The sequence below is a fragment of the Takifugu rubripes genome, chromosome 22, assembly GCF_901000725.2.
Source record: "Takifugu rubripes chromosome 22, fTakRub1.2, whole genome shotgun sequence".
Taxonomy (NCBI): domain Eukaryota; kingdom Metazoa; phylum Chordata; class Actinopteri; order Tetraodontiformes; family Tetraodontidae; genus Takifugu; species Takifugu rubripes.
This window is the reverse complement of record NC_042306.1, coordinates 5,262,953-5,277,991: the sequence shown is the minus strand read 5'-3', so window position 1 is coordinate 5,277,991 and position 15,039 is coordinate 5,262,953. Positions and strand designations below refer to the sequence as shown.

Below are 15,039 nucleotides of genomic sequence, written 5' to 3'. Positions count from 1 at the left end.
GCTTCAGACGCGCACTGAGAAACCCCAGCAGGGTCGTTTGCCGGAGTGGGTGTGAATGAAATATCATTTTTCCCTCCCTCTGCACTCCTGAGACTGGTTTGGGCTCCAGTCTGGCCTGCATTAACCTTTAAGAGTCTTTGGATATCTTGTTATTTAGCACAACAAAAAAGGGAAATTTGGAATTATCTGCAGCTTGCTTGAACAGCTCCTTAAAGCAAGTGGATGGAAATCCCTCTTGACCTTTTTGACCTTGACCAGAGGCAAGAAAAAATGTAGCATCACAGCGTTTTCAGTTAGAAGCTTTATTTAATACAAACATGACCACCAGTCACATTCTTAGCTCCAGCGCTCCTTCTCAATCATGTATTTTGTTCTTTAAACATATTCTTAAAACACATTTCTATACAAATCAAACACAATGAACACTTAAAGTGATTCTGTTGATCAGACAGAACAAGAAACAGTCTCACAAATGATAATCCACTTCATGGGGAGGAGAAAGGCATCAGAGACAGAAAAAAAGAGGTGTGATCAGCAACATTTTCAACAGCAATCATGCGAGAGTAACCAATATTACAGAGCAGGCATCCCAGCATCGGAGGATGAAGTGTGATTTTTACACACAAGATGCTTCACTTTCATAGAAAGAATGGAATTATTCTGTTAATCATAAGAAACATCTATCAGGCTTCAAAACATCATGAACCAAATGAGTCAAAGCAGGACACCAGAACAAAATCTCCTTAATTTGTTTGGACACATCTGGACATAGATACGAGTGCCAACTGTGCTTTTGTTCTTCCACTCATCGTGATGAGCGCTTCAACGGTTCAGACTCAACAGTGAGCCAAACTAACTACAAAAACAGGTGCACCTACGCTCAAACACACACGCAGGGGATAATGGATGGCTCTTTTCTGCCCCTAAATTAAGTATTAAGTATTTAAAATCCCACCACTAGCAAATTTCACAACAGTTGCTTTCTGCTGCCGATCTTCAGAACGGCTGATGCCTCTGTGGTGTCAGAAGGTCTCTCACAGTTCAGAGGTCAGACTGAAACGCTTCTCTCGCCTCTGCTGCTTCCTTTGAAGACCTTCGGTCAAGTGCTCTGTGAACGAGCGATGTTCTGTAGGGGTGCAGCTTGGCCAAAGTGCATTGGATAAGTCTCGTTAAGCCACTGAGGGAATGTGAGCAAGGGGTGAATGATCACCGACAGCAGCGATTAGTCTCACACACACACAAAAATACGTCATCGTATTGGACTCCACAAACAGTAACCCTTCCTCTGGTTCAAGCACCGTCTTTAACATCTGTATTTTTTTATTTTTTTTTAAATACTAAAGCTGTACATTCTGAGGTTTGATGAGGAATGACCACGTGTGTTATCTGCCAGTTTGACAACAAAACAAAACAAAAATAAAAGCAGTAGATCTACTTTTAGTGCAGGTTAATCATGTGAGCGACCATTCAAAATAGCAATGCGCACTTCCATTTTCAGTTGACTTTTCAGTTCAGCAAAGGAATCATTACAGAAATCAATAACTTAAAAAGATTGACTATTATAAATAATAAATGCATTCATTAAACATATCCAATTTGCCCAAATGTAAAAAACAGAAGAAAGAACAGCAAAACTTTATAGCAGAAAGCTGCTTCATATTTCACCTTTGCATACACAACGGTGGAACGACATCACTCTTATGTCCATCGACAAATCGAAGTAAACCAGACCTTTCAAGCACTTCAGAGGGAAAAAAGAATCGTTTCAACAACTGGGAGCTGAAAAGTTAGCTAAAAGGTGACAGCCGTCAGTCTCACTGATGGCAAATGGAGGTTTTTCCTGTTCACCAACAGTTAGCTGCAAAACAGGAAGGTGTCGTACTGTGTCGTACAATAATGGGAGATAAAGACCGCTCCTTGTGTGTTATGGTGCCTTCACAGGCATGCAGGGAGATGGTAGTTTAGATCTAGATTTAGTCCCGTCTCTCAAGGATTACATTTTTCAGTGATTACTCACAGGATTTACTGTTCTTGCGAAAGCTTCTACTCGTCTATAATTATAGTTTTCAAACTTTTTTCCAGTCCATATTTCTCACTGTGATAGAGTTGTACGGAACATGAGCAGATCGGAGTACAATATTGGGAGGATTTGGTCTCGGTCCATGTCTTTCCTGGAGATGCGTTCGAGAGCTCAGTCCAACTCTAACCTCACGTGCTGGTTCAGAGCAGTTCATCAAGGTCGATGACTGGAATGGGCTGTCTCCAGTAGCAGAAAGAGCTGAACTCTGGCATGACAAAGGCTTCGTTCTGCTCTTTACTCAGCAGAGGGAACACGTGCTCCACCAGCTCGCTGAGCCTGCCGTACCTGCAGAGACACAGAAGTGGGCCGAGGTGGCTGGTCAACAGTGATACCTGATGCAGAAAAATCAACAGGAAGTTGTATAATGTCAGGCATTTCTAAATGAAAGAATTTAAAGCTGCTTTTTTGTTATTTTTTGGTCACTTGAGGGCAGGAAAGAAACTTGTCTGATGACAGGTTACATAAATCTGCAGCTGGGTTGGTGCTCCAACGACTCCCGAGCTAGTCAAATGAAAGTTAAATGCTGTTTTGATGATGTGTAACACAGTCGCGTATTTGAGAAGAGAGTTAACCAATAAATGTAATGAATGTAAGAGCCAGGACACAAAAACTCCAGTTTGAACAGACTACCACAACAATAAACACATCCATCAATTTAGAAGCTTAACAGTTGAACTGAATATCCACAGTACTCACGAGGACTTGTTTCCCTTGGTCTGTTCCTGGATCAGCTCTCCCTTTGGATTGACGGTAAATATCCTGCAGAGTGGAACTCCCACCTCCTTATAGGCAAACACATCCTGTGTGGAAATAAAAATGGTTAAACACGAACAGAAAAACACAGAAAACGCAACTTTCAATTTTCTACTGTACAAAAAAGAAATATAAAAATAATCTAAGAATGTTTCGTCTTTTAAAATACAACAAAGTAAGTTATTTGTGATTAAAAGTTGGCAGCTAAGCCAAAAAAAGAGGTTATTTTGTCATTTTCATAGCAGCTCTCGTGCATAATTCTAAATGGACGCTAAAAGAGAACCAGAAAACTTAATGATGGCTGAGGTCTTTTTTGCGTTTCATCAATTATACATAATGACACTATTTCCAGATTGTGATGGCGGCTGATGCGACTACATTTTTCTGTTTTTTGGCGAGGGTTGGGGACAGATGGATGTTGTGGTGCAGTGATTTGGGGCTTCGTGGGGTTTCGGGTGTTTACACAGCTGAAGATGGGACGCTGAGCCCCGCTTGAGCTCCCTTCCAAAGACAATTTCACATGCCTGCCAAGCACAGATCCCCCCCCCCCAACTGATTACATATGTTCGAACCTAATTGATAGCCACCTACCACCATTGATGACTGCATCAGGTTCGGGAAAACACAAGTGTCTGACAGGAACAAAATGAGAGATCTATTGTTTGACATCTTCAAACAGCTATTAACTCACATTAGTTCTATTCCCGAAGGCTGCGTAGAATGGCTGCTTGTTATGCTGGAACAGGTTCTTGATGTCAGTAAGGCATTCAATCTTGAAGATCTCTGGCTTTTTCTCAATGACTTCCCTGAAATAGAAAATTTGATTATACAAATACAGTATGCGTATCCTCAGCGTGCCCCCTATTTATCATCATCTCAGCCAGACGCAGGTTATCATTTATATAAACGCTGTTTTTAATTAAATGTTAAAACCAAACGCAAAAAATCAAAGCAGGAAAGCAAGTACCGGTACATGTAGAGTGCTGCAAAGAGGAGGGAAACCAAAAGCCAGACCCATGAGCTCAGTCCCAGTCATTATGGGATGGATCTTTCAGTTACATGAAGTAGTGAGGCCATTTGAGACATAGATTTTGCAGGAGACTCCTTAACATGACACATGAGGTAAAGGTCACATCTGCAATCTCAGAATCAGATGAGCCTCACTAAACCGTAACCGAAGAAGTAACCGTGGCGACCTTTGAAAGAGCGCGTCTGCCACTGAAAACACCATCTGTGGCCACATTATGCACACAAAACCCAATATTGGCCTCTATGACATACCGACACCTGCATTTTGCCGTATGCGCAGTGTGTACAGTAATTGTGACACCAAACATTTACACATAAAATTACCGCTGCGCTAACAGGCATTTTATTCGATATGCTGCTGTCATCATCAACAAATGTCGGCATTTGCTGTCTGCAGATAATAACAATTACAGAACTGCATAATTATAGACAATAGATAAGAAAAGAACTTTTATTCTCTTCCAAAGGTAATATTTTTTCAGACATTTAGGAGTTTGAGTTTGTTGTAACCTTGACAATCTCAACACCAGAAAAGCCAATAATAATTAAAAAGGATTTGGAGAGGATTGTGAGTCATAATAAATCTGGTGGTTGCTTAATCAGAAATTATGTTTGTAGATAAAAGGGATTAAACCTTGAGAGGTTTGATTAGGAGGCTGGAAACTAGAAGAGTGAGGATTTCATGTCTGCAATGTTAGTACCTGTGGAAAGCAGAGAAGAGGCTGCTAGGAGACAGCATGAGGGGTCCCCGGGGTAGGATGGTCCCTCCGTCATTCACCCACTGCAGGTATCCTCGTGTCATGTCAGCCATGCCTATAGCTCGTGCTGAGCAATATAAGAATTTGTAGCCATTTCTGCCAGGGGGATGAAACCATTTCCATTAGTGGTTGCTAACCGACCTTGTCTGCTTTCATCAAGTGGAGAAATTGCATTTCAATGTGTCTAAATAACTAAACAGAGCAACATATTTGCTTTATTACGAGACAATTTGTCTTGGTGAGACCCTGAATCATGTCTGAGCCCATCTCATCCAAAACCAGAGGTCTAACCACTGCCCAACAAGTCATCCTTCCTGCCTCTATGATTAATCAGGACACTTACTCAGCGACTGAGTGATAGAGCTTCGCGATCCCCTGGTGGGTCCAGTCCTTCCCCAGCTGTGGCAGGATTTGTCCAAACACATCGGACCTAAAATATGAAAAGAAATAGCATTAGTGGCACAAAACACTGATAAGTCAGACAGCATGAGATAAATGCAGCAGATTCAGGCACAACACATCAAACATCACTATTTTTCATCATAAAAACACAACATTATGGGTTTGTCTCAGCTAATGAGGATTTTTTTTGCCCATCAGGGTGACACCATCTGCACCTTAGTTGAGGGCTGTGTGAACAGAAGTGAATGTAAATCAGCTCATTATAGCCGCTGCACTCGTAACCCTGCTACTCAAACAAAGCCTAATGTCAGGGGGGCAATAAAATCTAGTCAGTCGATCCTCTTTAATTTTGACCACCCGAGAACCTTTAAGAGGGTGTCTTGTGTCAGAAGCATTGAGGCAGTTAGAAGCCCATAAAAGGTTATTACAGATCCACTTGGACTATGGGAAAAAATCCGGCTGACGATGTCTCAGTGTGGCTTAGAACACTGTCAAGACGTCTAACACTGGAAACATTTGTCTTTCTAACATTATCTAACCTGTCAAATTCCCTATGAAATCACTGACCAAACACCTGCTGGGATGACTCATCAGACTCACAGTAGGATAACCCACTATAGATGGGAAAAACAGAATACTTCTTACAAGATGCAAATTCAGTCTTCTGAAATAGAATAAAATGACTTTCTTTTGTCAAAAACTTCACAGTATTTTTAAATACAGTCAGTGACATCTAATGAATTAATGCAGCCAATTCGCCTAAGCTATTAGGACTATAAGGGGACAAACAACCACTAGAAAAATGACTCATGTATGTATGCACACACATTGCATTGAACCCCACAATGTTTAATGTGTAAAAATGTACAGTGTTCTGTTGATGTATGTGACAGAGTTAGAACATCGTACTTTGTGATGGTGCCGTCAATGTCAGAGATGATGACTTTATCGTCCCAGTTCCACAAGTAAATGGTTCCTTCGCAGCGGCATGTGCCCTGGTATTGGGTGGTGATGCTAAATGTCACATCATTGGGCCCCTCCTTCAGTTTCAGACTGGCCTGGTCAGACAACAGTGAAGGCATCAGAGACCGCATGTGATTCCCTAACATGTATTACTGCTGAAAACAAAACCCTCTTTTTTACTCCTTGGTGTAGATATTTAGTGCCATCTACAGGTGAATTTGATATAAAGCGCTATTTGTTCAAAAGAAAACCTATAGAGGGCGCTCTAATCTAAACAACAAACCCCAACAGAAAAAAACACTAAAAACAGAAATCTCATTAAGCCCCGATAGTAGATATCTGCAGTGTAATAATATTTTTTCCCCAGAAAATTAAATGTCAAAATGTTTAAAATTACTGAAGGTATAGATGAAAAACAGTGAGAAGAAAAATGCGTAGGAATGCACTTACTATCTGATCAGATGAGAGGCGGAGTGACTTCCTGTAAGTGTATGGGCTGGGGTGTTGCTCTCTGTCGACTGGCTGCAGTCTCTCCTGACATGATGCAGCACTCACCTCCTTGGATTCTTCGTCACTGGATGAGTCTCCTGTTTTTGGCCTACAAAAAAAAAGCATCAGAGTTGTAAGACCCAGCTGAGACATAAATTACAGGCAACTGATTTTGGATTGTACAACAAAAGCATCTATGTGGCCTTTCTTATCACTTATCAGTAGTCAGTTCACTACTACGGTATCAATTCAGTGAGTTGACTTTTGTCTTGTCAATAAACCTTTACAGCACTTACTGTAAGGACAGTTTGTCTTGCGTTATAGAGGCCCCTTCTCCTTCCAGCTGAGACTCCTCCTTAGTTTCATGCTTGGTCTCTGACTGGGTGAGTAAAAAGGAAAAACATCCTGATATGTTTCGAAAAACACCATTTCAAACGCAGTTTCTTCTCTTAACTTGTGATACCTGCTTAACTGTACTGTCAGCTCTTTTTCGCCAGAACCACCAGCGGCCCGATTTCTTTTGCATTTTCTCCTTCACCCAAGCCTCTTCTGTAGCCTTGGGGTGAGGAACAGGGTTAATATTTGCTACATACTGTTAAAAAATCCTGAAGCAAATGGGCCTTAAGATAACATTTACCTTTGGCAAATTCTTCTGAAATGCCTGTAGACTCAGAATCAGCGGGGCAGCTAGAGTCCAATTGTAATACCTGAAAGCAGACAGACACTGAAACAACTGTTGCAATTGTCGTAAAATATGAATTGGGAAATAAATTAGCTTCCATACCTATTTCCTATCTTTACTACCAGGTTCGGGTTATCTATGATTGCTGGGTTTTCAGCAAATTCAAGATAGGTGATCATGTGCTCCATGAACCTTTCTGTAAAAAGAAAAAAAAGAAGGTCATTATTTTATGAGTTACAGATGGTGAGACAAATAATAGTGTGAAAGAGAGTGCATCCAAGTCACAGGCTGGTCGTGGCTCTAAAAGCATACACACTGTCCTTATGAAATGACTTCATCCTTCACTAGTCAGTACCTTTCATTTTGAATTAAAGCAAGTGCATTTCCGGCTCCATTTTTCATGAGTGCTGCTGTACCTTTGGATATTTCAGCGTTTTCTGTGAGGCCGCCACACAGCGACAGAGTGACGTCTGGGAGGTCGCTGGCTGAGTCAGAGAGGCACTCAGTCCCACTGTCAGCTGCTGCGCTGCCCACTGACTGTGGAGACTGAGAGCCTGATCGCATCCCCGAATCTATCCAGTGCTTGGCGGCTGCCTCAGATTCACTGGGGAAACAAAAGAGAACACTATTACACTCTTCATTAAAAGAGTTTGTGTGTGTATGTGTTTTTTAAATAGATTACAATTTGGTTTCTTATTATAAGAGCAGGTCAAACGTAACATTAATGAGGTCGCTCATAATCTGACCTCTTGGGGAAATATCTCGCAGCAACATCAGGCTCCAGTACATTCAGATCATCAAGGTAGATGTCTTCAGGGCCCTGATGTTGACTCCTCTTTGGGACACTTTTATCTTATGTAGAACAGATTTATTTATCAGTCCATGCACCTCAGACCAAAGATAAAACTGATGGAGGAAGACAGTTGGACCCACCTTTCTTCTTTGAGGGCGATTCGCTATGTTGGCTGCCTGAAGGTGTGGAGGTCGACACGTTGGGTGAAATGACATCCACACTTTCTGTGGGCAATATAGGACTCAGGGAGCTCATGCTGCTGACAGACGGAAGAGGATCCATGGAGGTAACATGGGTGATAGGGGTGCGTGGCTCGGGCTTAACTACGGTACACTCTGGAGCAGAACCGCCGTCTTCCTTCCCCACCTCGGTCTCATTCTGCATGGCCTCAGAGCTGAGAATGACGCGGAAGTGGGTATTCTCTGACGGGGTGATGGTCACCGTCTTGACTGGTTCCGGCTTCTCCTTTTTGCTGACCTAAACATCAAGTATTGGGTGACTCAGATGGTATCAAAGTCAAATGCATGTTATTCAAAACTTTAGCTGAGAGAAGTGCTTACTCTGGTTGTTTCTGGAAACTCTCCCCAGGTCCACTGCATGTGAGACTCGGCTCGAAGCAAACTCTCCGAGGGCCGGACCACCAGCTCAGAGTCACTCTTTGGGGAAAAAGCCTGAGACAAGCCATGGCTAACAGGAAATAACTATTTTAAGCACTGGTTCATTACTTGTTAGTGTGTAAAGACGGCTTTAGTTCGGTACATACCCCTCATCTGTTGGCCAGTCCCCATCAGACAGTGGATAACCATCCAGATTGTTTCTGGCTGTTGGTAATTTGGGGTCAACATCTCGAAGTGTGGACACGGAGGGCGATCTATACAGTTGTAACACACACATCAATCAGAAAAACAAAGCCAGGCCTATTTATGGTGACTCAAGAGCAACTGTTGATCTGCAGACCCACCTCGAAACGTGTGTCGCAGCTTCTTCATCAGAGCTCAGGTCCATCTCAAAGATCTCTTCATTTTGCCCAGTGACAGAGGATGTGCTAGCAGCAGCCGCAGCAGCAGGAGGGACTGAAATGGGAGGGGTCAACTCCTCTCTTCGAGGATCTCCCTTGTGCTTCTTCCTTCGTCTCTTCTTCTTCTTCGTGGCTAGTGTGCTTAGGGGCTCGGGTGGGTCATCTGGGTCGGCTACGTCATCCTCTATCTTTGCAGTTCTCTGCTCAACTTCTGAGATCCAGAACAGGTGACTCTCTGTGGGTATCGGGGAGGTGGCCAAGTGGGCAGGGACGAGCTGCTCCAGGGTCAGACAAGAACATACAGGACAAACTTTACACATCCAAGCGTAATTCCCATGCACGCAAATGCAGCTATACTATAATTGATCAAATGCAAATATGTGAACTCAACAGTATCATTCAAAGCAGCTGGTATAACAGATGTGCTTACATTCTGCTGTTCAGATTCCTGGACAAAAAAGGCTTCTCCATTGTCTCCAAGCTTCATGTGCAGGTTGACTGGCTCTCCGTTCACTTCAATGTCAATCTGGAAGAATTTGATACAAGCACTTTAATCACAGCACATAAATCAAACTACTTCTTCATTGGAAAATGCTTATTCACACAGGCGCCGTATATAAACCTGAATGTGCACTTTGATTAACTTTATTCAGAATTCATGGATGTCGATGCTGAGTAATAGAACATCAATGTCCACTGGGTAATGAGGAAGATTAAAGGGCCCTCTCTGGTCAGTAAGTGACAGGTTGTAGAAGCGCTGGTTTTCCTGTCGGAAATTGAAGCAATGTTTGCCTCCAGACATCCCAATTAGAGTAGAACAGTGAGCTGACAGAAAGGGACTCTTCGATTCTTCCAGACAGAGAGCTGAATGAGCTTTAAAACTTTATTAAACTGTTTCACGTCCAACTCAAACCAATACTGCCCAGAGAGTATTATACTGACAGCCAAAATCTAATTAGTATTCCATCTGCTACAACCCCTTCATTCCAACCATGAATTTTTAATAATTGCCCGAGTGTCAAGAGTAGATCACAAAAAGAATTTATGTTTTTAGTAGCAGGACTCGTGACAGACACAGGACTGTCACACAACACTCCTGTTGTAATTGGGGTTTGGTTTTTTTTATTCACATTTCCTTCGCTGCCTCCCACGCATTCGCGTTGTAAAGCCGTTGCCACAGCAACCGCCCATTCAGTCATTCCTCCAGGCCATCAGCATTCTGGGGGGGCGTTGACACATTGTTGTTCCCCACACAAATCAACGCCTTTCTTGTTTCACGAGCAAATGCATTGCCGTGCTAAAAATAGAAATGGCATCATCGGTGTTACGACGGGGAAACTCTCACCATTTCTGTAAAGAAATAACAGAATGCTGCAGTTCTATATACCATCTTCGGTGAGCCCACTGACTCACACCAGAGGTTGTATTGTTATCAGATGGTGAGTCAGGTCGTTTCTGAGGTTGCACAATTATTTTTTTTAACCTAGTGGTCTTCAGCACGGTACAGAAGAAATGTTCCTTGCTAACCGAGGGGTCAAAACTACAGAAAAACAGACTCAACTCCCTCTTTCGCCACATCAGCAGTGGGAAAAAAATGCAACTACAAAAACGTTCTCTTCCCTCTCAAGAGAGAAAAGAAAAGTGAAAGTGTCAGCATTATTCCTGCTGAACTCATCTTCAAATGAGAACTATCAGGGTAACAACAACGAACTGAAGGTTCAATCTGCACAAACTGGACCAACCAGCACAATATTTTAAACACTGAATTGAAAAATATGACCCCACTTACCACTTTCTCTTTGGAGCGCAGCACGCCCAGCTTCCCAAAGCGCACGTGGAATGGCGAGCACTGGTAGGTGCCATCTCTCTGGCGAACAACCACTACATCGATGCAGCCCGACAGTGTGGCCTGGTTGATGCCTTTGTACAGTTCTTTGACGGTTACCAGCACCTGACCAGCCAGCTGGCCCACGTAGTTCATGGCGACGGCCTGGTCGGAGGACAGGACAGATCAGAGAGTTATTTAATGAGGATCCTGGAAACCTCTGATGATCACAGTGATCAGACAGGTGAATATTGTAGGGCTCTTTACAATTTCCTGTCCATTATAAATGGATAAATGCCACTATTTATGATTGAGATCACGTTTAACCAAAGCAACATAAACATGGCTGCACTCTTCAAAATATGCATGTCTATATGATCCAAAGTTACATAACATTACCATAAGTTGCTTTATGATTAAAGCCCTCTGTTTTGATCTGCTGGCTGTTGTTTAACCTAAGTTTTTGTCTTCTACACCTCCTTTGGTGAACAGACCAAAAAAAATCGCGCAGGATGCTTGAGATCTACTTAAAGGTACAAATAAAACCATTTACTCTGTGAGTTGTGTCATGATTGGCCTCACAAATACTCATGGCTTAGTTGCTCTGGCAAGAAAAACAGCGCAAGGAGGAGAGATCCTAACCCAGTTTCTATGGTGAGGAGGATTATTCACTATTGGAAACCAGTCTAAAAAAAAAACTATTCAACTTCCCAAGAAGAAACATGTTTTGTTTTTTTCATGCGGGTTGCCATGAGAACATCTTTTACCCTACTTACTGTAGCAACGTTACAATCGAGAGCTGGAGGTGGTGTTTACAGCAACAGGTCACCAGTCGTTGAATCGGCCATGAACTCTGAACCAGAATACTACTGATTCCACCGGGAGGACGTTTCTCAGCCAGAAAGTCCAGAGTTCAGCTCATTTCAAAAGGATTAAAAGGGGTTTGAGCAAACAAACAACCATAAATCTGTAACTGAAGCCATTTTTTACACCCAAAATACCTTGCTGCTGCCTTGCTGCTGCAGATGGTCCTTTTTTTCAGAGATCAGTTTGTTATACTCTAATATGCATAAACCATAGAATTTAAGATGTCTGTGTAGATTCTCAATCATCCAGGTCACAGTTATCCTAAGTAAGTTTTATGTGTCAACTGGACTGTTTTTCTTCTCTTGAAGACATTTCACCTTCTATCCAGAAGGCTTCTTCAGTTCTGAACTCGTGGGGGCGGAGTTTGAAAATATAGCCCTTGTGGACCATTAGCATGCTAATGATCTGGGTGGTCACCTGGGAGTCATTGGCAGGGTCGTTGGTAGGGTCGTTCACCTAGTTTCGGTAATAGAATCGAATAGAATTTAAGGTGAGCTAGCCTGATCTAGATGATATAGCCTTATTACTGGTACCAGTATCCCAGTTTAGTACTTTCCAGGTGATAGAGACGTCATGCTTCTGACCATAAACACACTGATCCAGCATCTTAGCCAAACATTCCTTCACACCAGCAAATCTGCCTGCCTCAGTGTAGTTTGCATACAGCCCCTAGGCTAAGCTACAGTAAATACAAATCCCAAGCGGACAATAAGACTAAGAGCAGACACCCCCGGTGACTCACCAGGGACCAGAATGACGACTCCTCCAGCTCACTCTGGTCCATGTCGGCCAAGGTGTTCCTTGCATAGAGCTCCCCGTCTCCCTGCAGCATTTGCCTCTCCATCACCACCGTGCACCCACCTTAGGACACTCCTTTGGGACCAGTCCTCCGCTGCCTCATGTTATAAGGGTACCTATTCCCTTTTACCCTGCATCCCATCTTGAACGCATGCATCCTGAACATAATGGAATCACCATCTAAACCCAGATTAAATTACTTCAACATTACTACTGACAATCGCACGAGGCCGGCATAAACATTAACATTAGGTTTTAAGGACACGCACTTGTGTATATCCAGTCAGCTAAAGGGACCCAGGGCTCAGCCAATGGGATGGCCTCTTTTATGGCTGCAGCATGATAACAAACTGTTATTTTCTGTGAACTACCATGGAATGTTTTTCTCTGATAAGGGTACGAACTCATAGTGACACTCTCGTAGTCACATGTATGTATGAAACTGTAGCTGCTGTTTGTTGCGATGACGCCAACTAGTTAACTAATGATGTACATATAAATACATGTTCCTGTGCTCAGGAACCTTAAAATAAGATATCTTAAACATCAATACTGCATGCTAAATCAGTCCATGTGCTAATAATTAACAGAGATGTTCTACAAATTGTACAATCACACTACATTCAGTTATGTTTTTGCCATTAGGAAGTGCTTCTGGTCCAAATGTGCATTTCTCCTGCCTAGCTTCAATGCCCAAGACAAACAGAAATCCATTTGCTCTTCCAAGAAAGACTTGCTCCTTCTGTCCCAGCTGCCAAACCTTCTGTAAACACCGTCACGTATGTTAGAGAGGCCCACTGAGGGCTAACCACTGGTTCAAACTCTGATCCAGAGTCAGCTGCACATTAAACACAATATGTTCCTTCAATGTTGAGATTAGGACCTGTTCTTTGGACCCAACTGCAGAAAACACATGCATGACAGAGGAAGGTCTGACATCTGGAATAAAGCAGAGAACATGTGTCTCAAACCAGAGACAAAGAATCAGTGACTGAGCAGGCCGAGCAGACCACACATGGCTCAAGTTACCCCCATCTACAGTTACACCAAACGGCACAAAAAGGAGCCTATTGGATATATATAACACAATATCCTATGACTACTACAGATTTGCTTTCCATGATGCAGAGAGAAACATAGAACAAGACAGATTATTTAGCAGAAATAGAAATAGAATGTTATTTCTGGCTGCTGAGAATTGGCAAAATTGGTCATATGATCTAAGTAAAGATACACCAAATACATTATTTACTCTTCATCCAACTGCTGCAGGTATAAATAGGAGTCGGGATAAATGATTTTTCAAATGGTAAATGATATTCTTCTATAAGATCTCATCAAGGCTCTGATTCTGGGTGTTGGATGGCAAAATCCAATCGATTCGGCAAAAAATCCACCTTTAATGACAAAAGCTTGTTGAGCTGACATTCAATGCCATGATGTCCCACATTACGTGACTGCAGCCTCTGATAGATTGCATTCAACTCCATCGATATTTCAGTACACTTCTCACCACATGCTTTTTAAGTGTGGCAGACAATAGACTTTGAAAAACAATCCAGTAAGTTCTTCAAACTGCAGCCTGTGGAGCGTCACATGACTAGTAACAGTAGTTTCACACAAGTACTGGCACAAAGGCCTTAAAAAGAAGCGTTGAGTACATTAAATTGATGAAATCTAGTATTGTTCGCAGGTAAAACAGATGTTATCAATATTTGCACTAGTGATCTATGAATAGGACGGAGGTGACATTTGTATAAAATGTCCACTAAAAGTTATCTCAACTACTCCATAAAATCAATTCAGCTCTAAGGTGAATCTATTTGTAAGTGCTTCTTATCCACCGGTAGCACCAGGTAATATAATGAGGTAATGATGCGAATAAAATGACTAAACAACACCAGAAGTGGACTCGCTGCATTTCGCAGTTCCAACATTTCTGGAATTAAATCACATGTACCGATATCGAAGACATAAAGAAGTCAAACAGTGGGAGTGTGCTTTGAGGAAGAGACGTGCATATTTTATCACGTTCAAGCCTTGAACGAAGACGAAGGTGAAACTAAACTGGATGGAAACTGGGCTGAGCTAACGTTAGCCGACGCTCAGCTAGCGTCGGAAATATCGGTGCGGTTACCGTTAGCCAACACCGACCGGAGACTCCACCGGTTCCAGGGAGAACCACTCACTGTCACCCGCCGTCCGGTGAATTAATGTCTAACCTTGAAGCAATGTCTCGGTTAAATTCTTCCCCAGAAGATAAAGATACAAGCCAGTTTCCAGGGTCGCTAACGTTAGCAGACTTGGCAATAATGCTGTTCCTCGTCACAGCCACAACGGAACGTGACAAAAATAACACATCTATAATAACGAACAACCTCGCCAGTTACCTTTTGGTTTCTTCACTGGACCGCTGCGATCTCTTCAGAAAGTCCCCATTCTGTTGCCCTGCGGAGCTCCTCCTGACGTGTCGGTGCCTGGACCACCGCGGCCGACTGGTGGAAATGGGGGCAGAGAGCCGCACAGTGGCGGCGCACTTACACAACCACTGCGACACCTCTATCACAACGTCCGATCACTGC

The 15,039-nt window shown here is 42.7% G+C and overlaps 1 protein-coding gene across 5 annotated transcripts; it reads right to left on the bottom strand.

The window, feature by feature from the left end:
• Positions 1-286: 286 nt before the first annotated feature.
• On the bottom strand, positions 287-14,990 carry lpin2 (lipin 2). Of its 5 annotated transcripts, none has more exons than XM_029830417.1 (21): positions 14,848-14,974; positions 12,402-13,396; positions 10,757-10,957; positions 9,398-9,493; positions 8,911-9,245; positions 8,713-8,820; positions 8,510-8,636; positions 8,090-8,426; positions 7,903-8,008; positions 7,573-7,760; positions 7,259-7,352; positions 7,112-7,181; positions 6,938-7,030; positions 6,771-6,853; positions 6,436-6,583; positions 5,932-6,080; positions 4,964-5,050; positions 4,564-4,716; positions 3,525-3,639; positions 2,777-2,880; positions 287-2,365 (listed from the first exon to the last, which is right to left on the bottom strand). In XM_029830417.1, exons 2-21 carry the CDS (start codon positions 12,501-12,503, stop codon positions 2,221-2,223), a joined length of 2,841 nt encoding a protein of 946 aa, XP_029686277.1. In that variant the 5' UTR covers positions 12,504-13,396; positions 14,848-14,974; the 3' UTR covers positions 287-2,220. The 5 variants fall into 5 exon arrangements, with proteins under 5 accessions (XP_029686277.1, XP_029686278.1, XP_029686281.1 ...); XM_029830418.1 differs by having other exon boundaries at positions 8,911-9,242; XM_029830421.1 differs by lacking the exons at positions 12,402-13,396; positions 14,848-14,974 and adding exons at positions 11,569-11,709; positions 11,794-12,388.
• Between the last annotated feature and the right edge of the window lie 49 nt (positions 14,991-15,039).

Excerpts from the sequence above, each read along its gene's own strand:
- lpin2 (XM_029830417.1), bottom strand. The coding sequence starts at position 12,503 with ATGGAGAGGCAAATGCTGCAGGGAGACGGGGAGCTCTATGCAAGGAAC. Across the intron at positions 7,182-7,258 it reads GTAGTAAAGATAGGAAATAG|GTATTACAATTGGACTCTAG; the intron begins GTATGGAAGCTA and ends GTCTGCTTTCAG. Across the intron at positions 4,717-4,963 it reads CTCTATCACTCAGTCGCTGA|AAATGGCTACAAATTCTTAT; the intron begins GTAAGTGTCCTG and ends TCCCCCTGGCAG.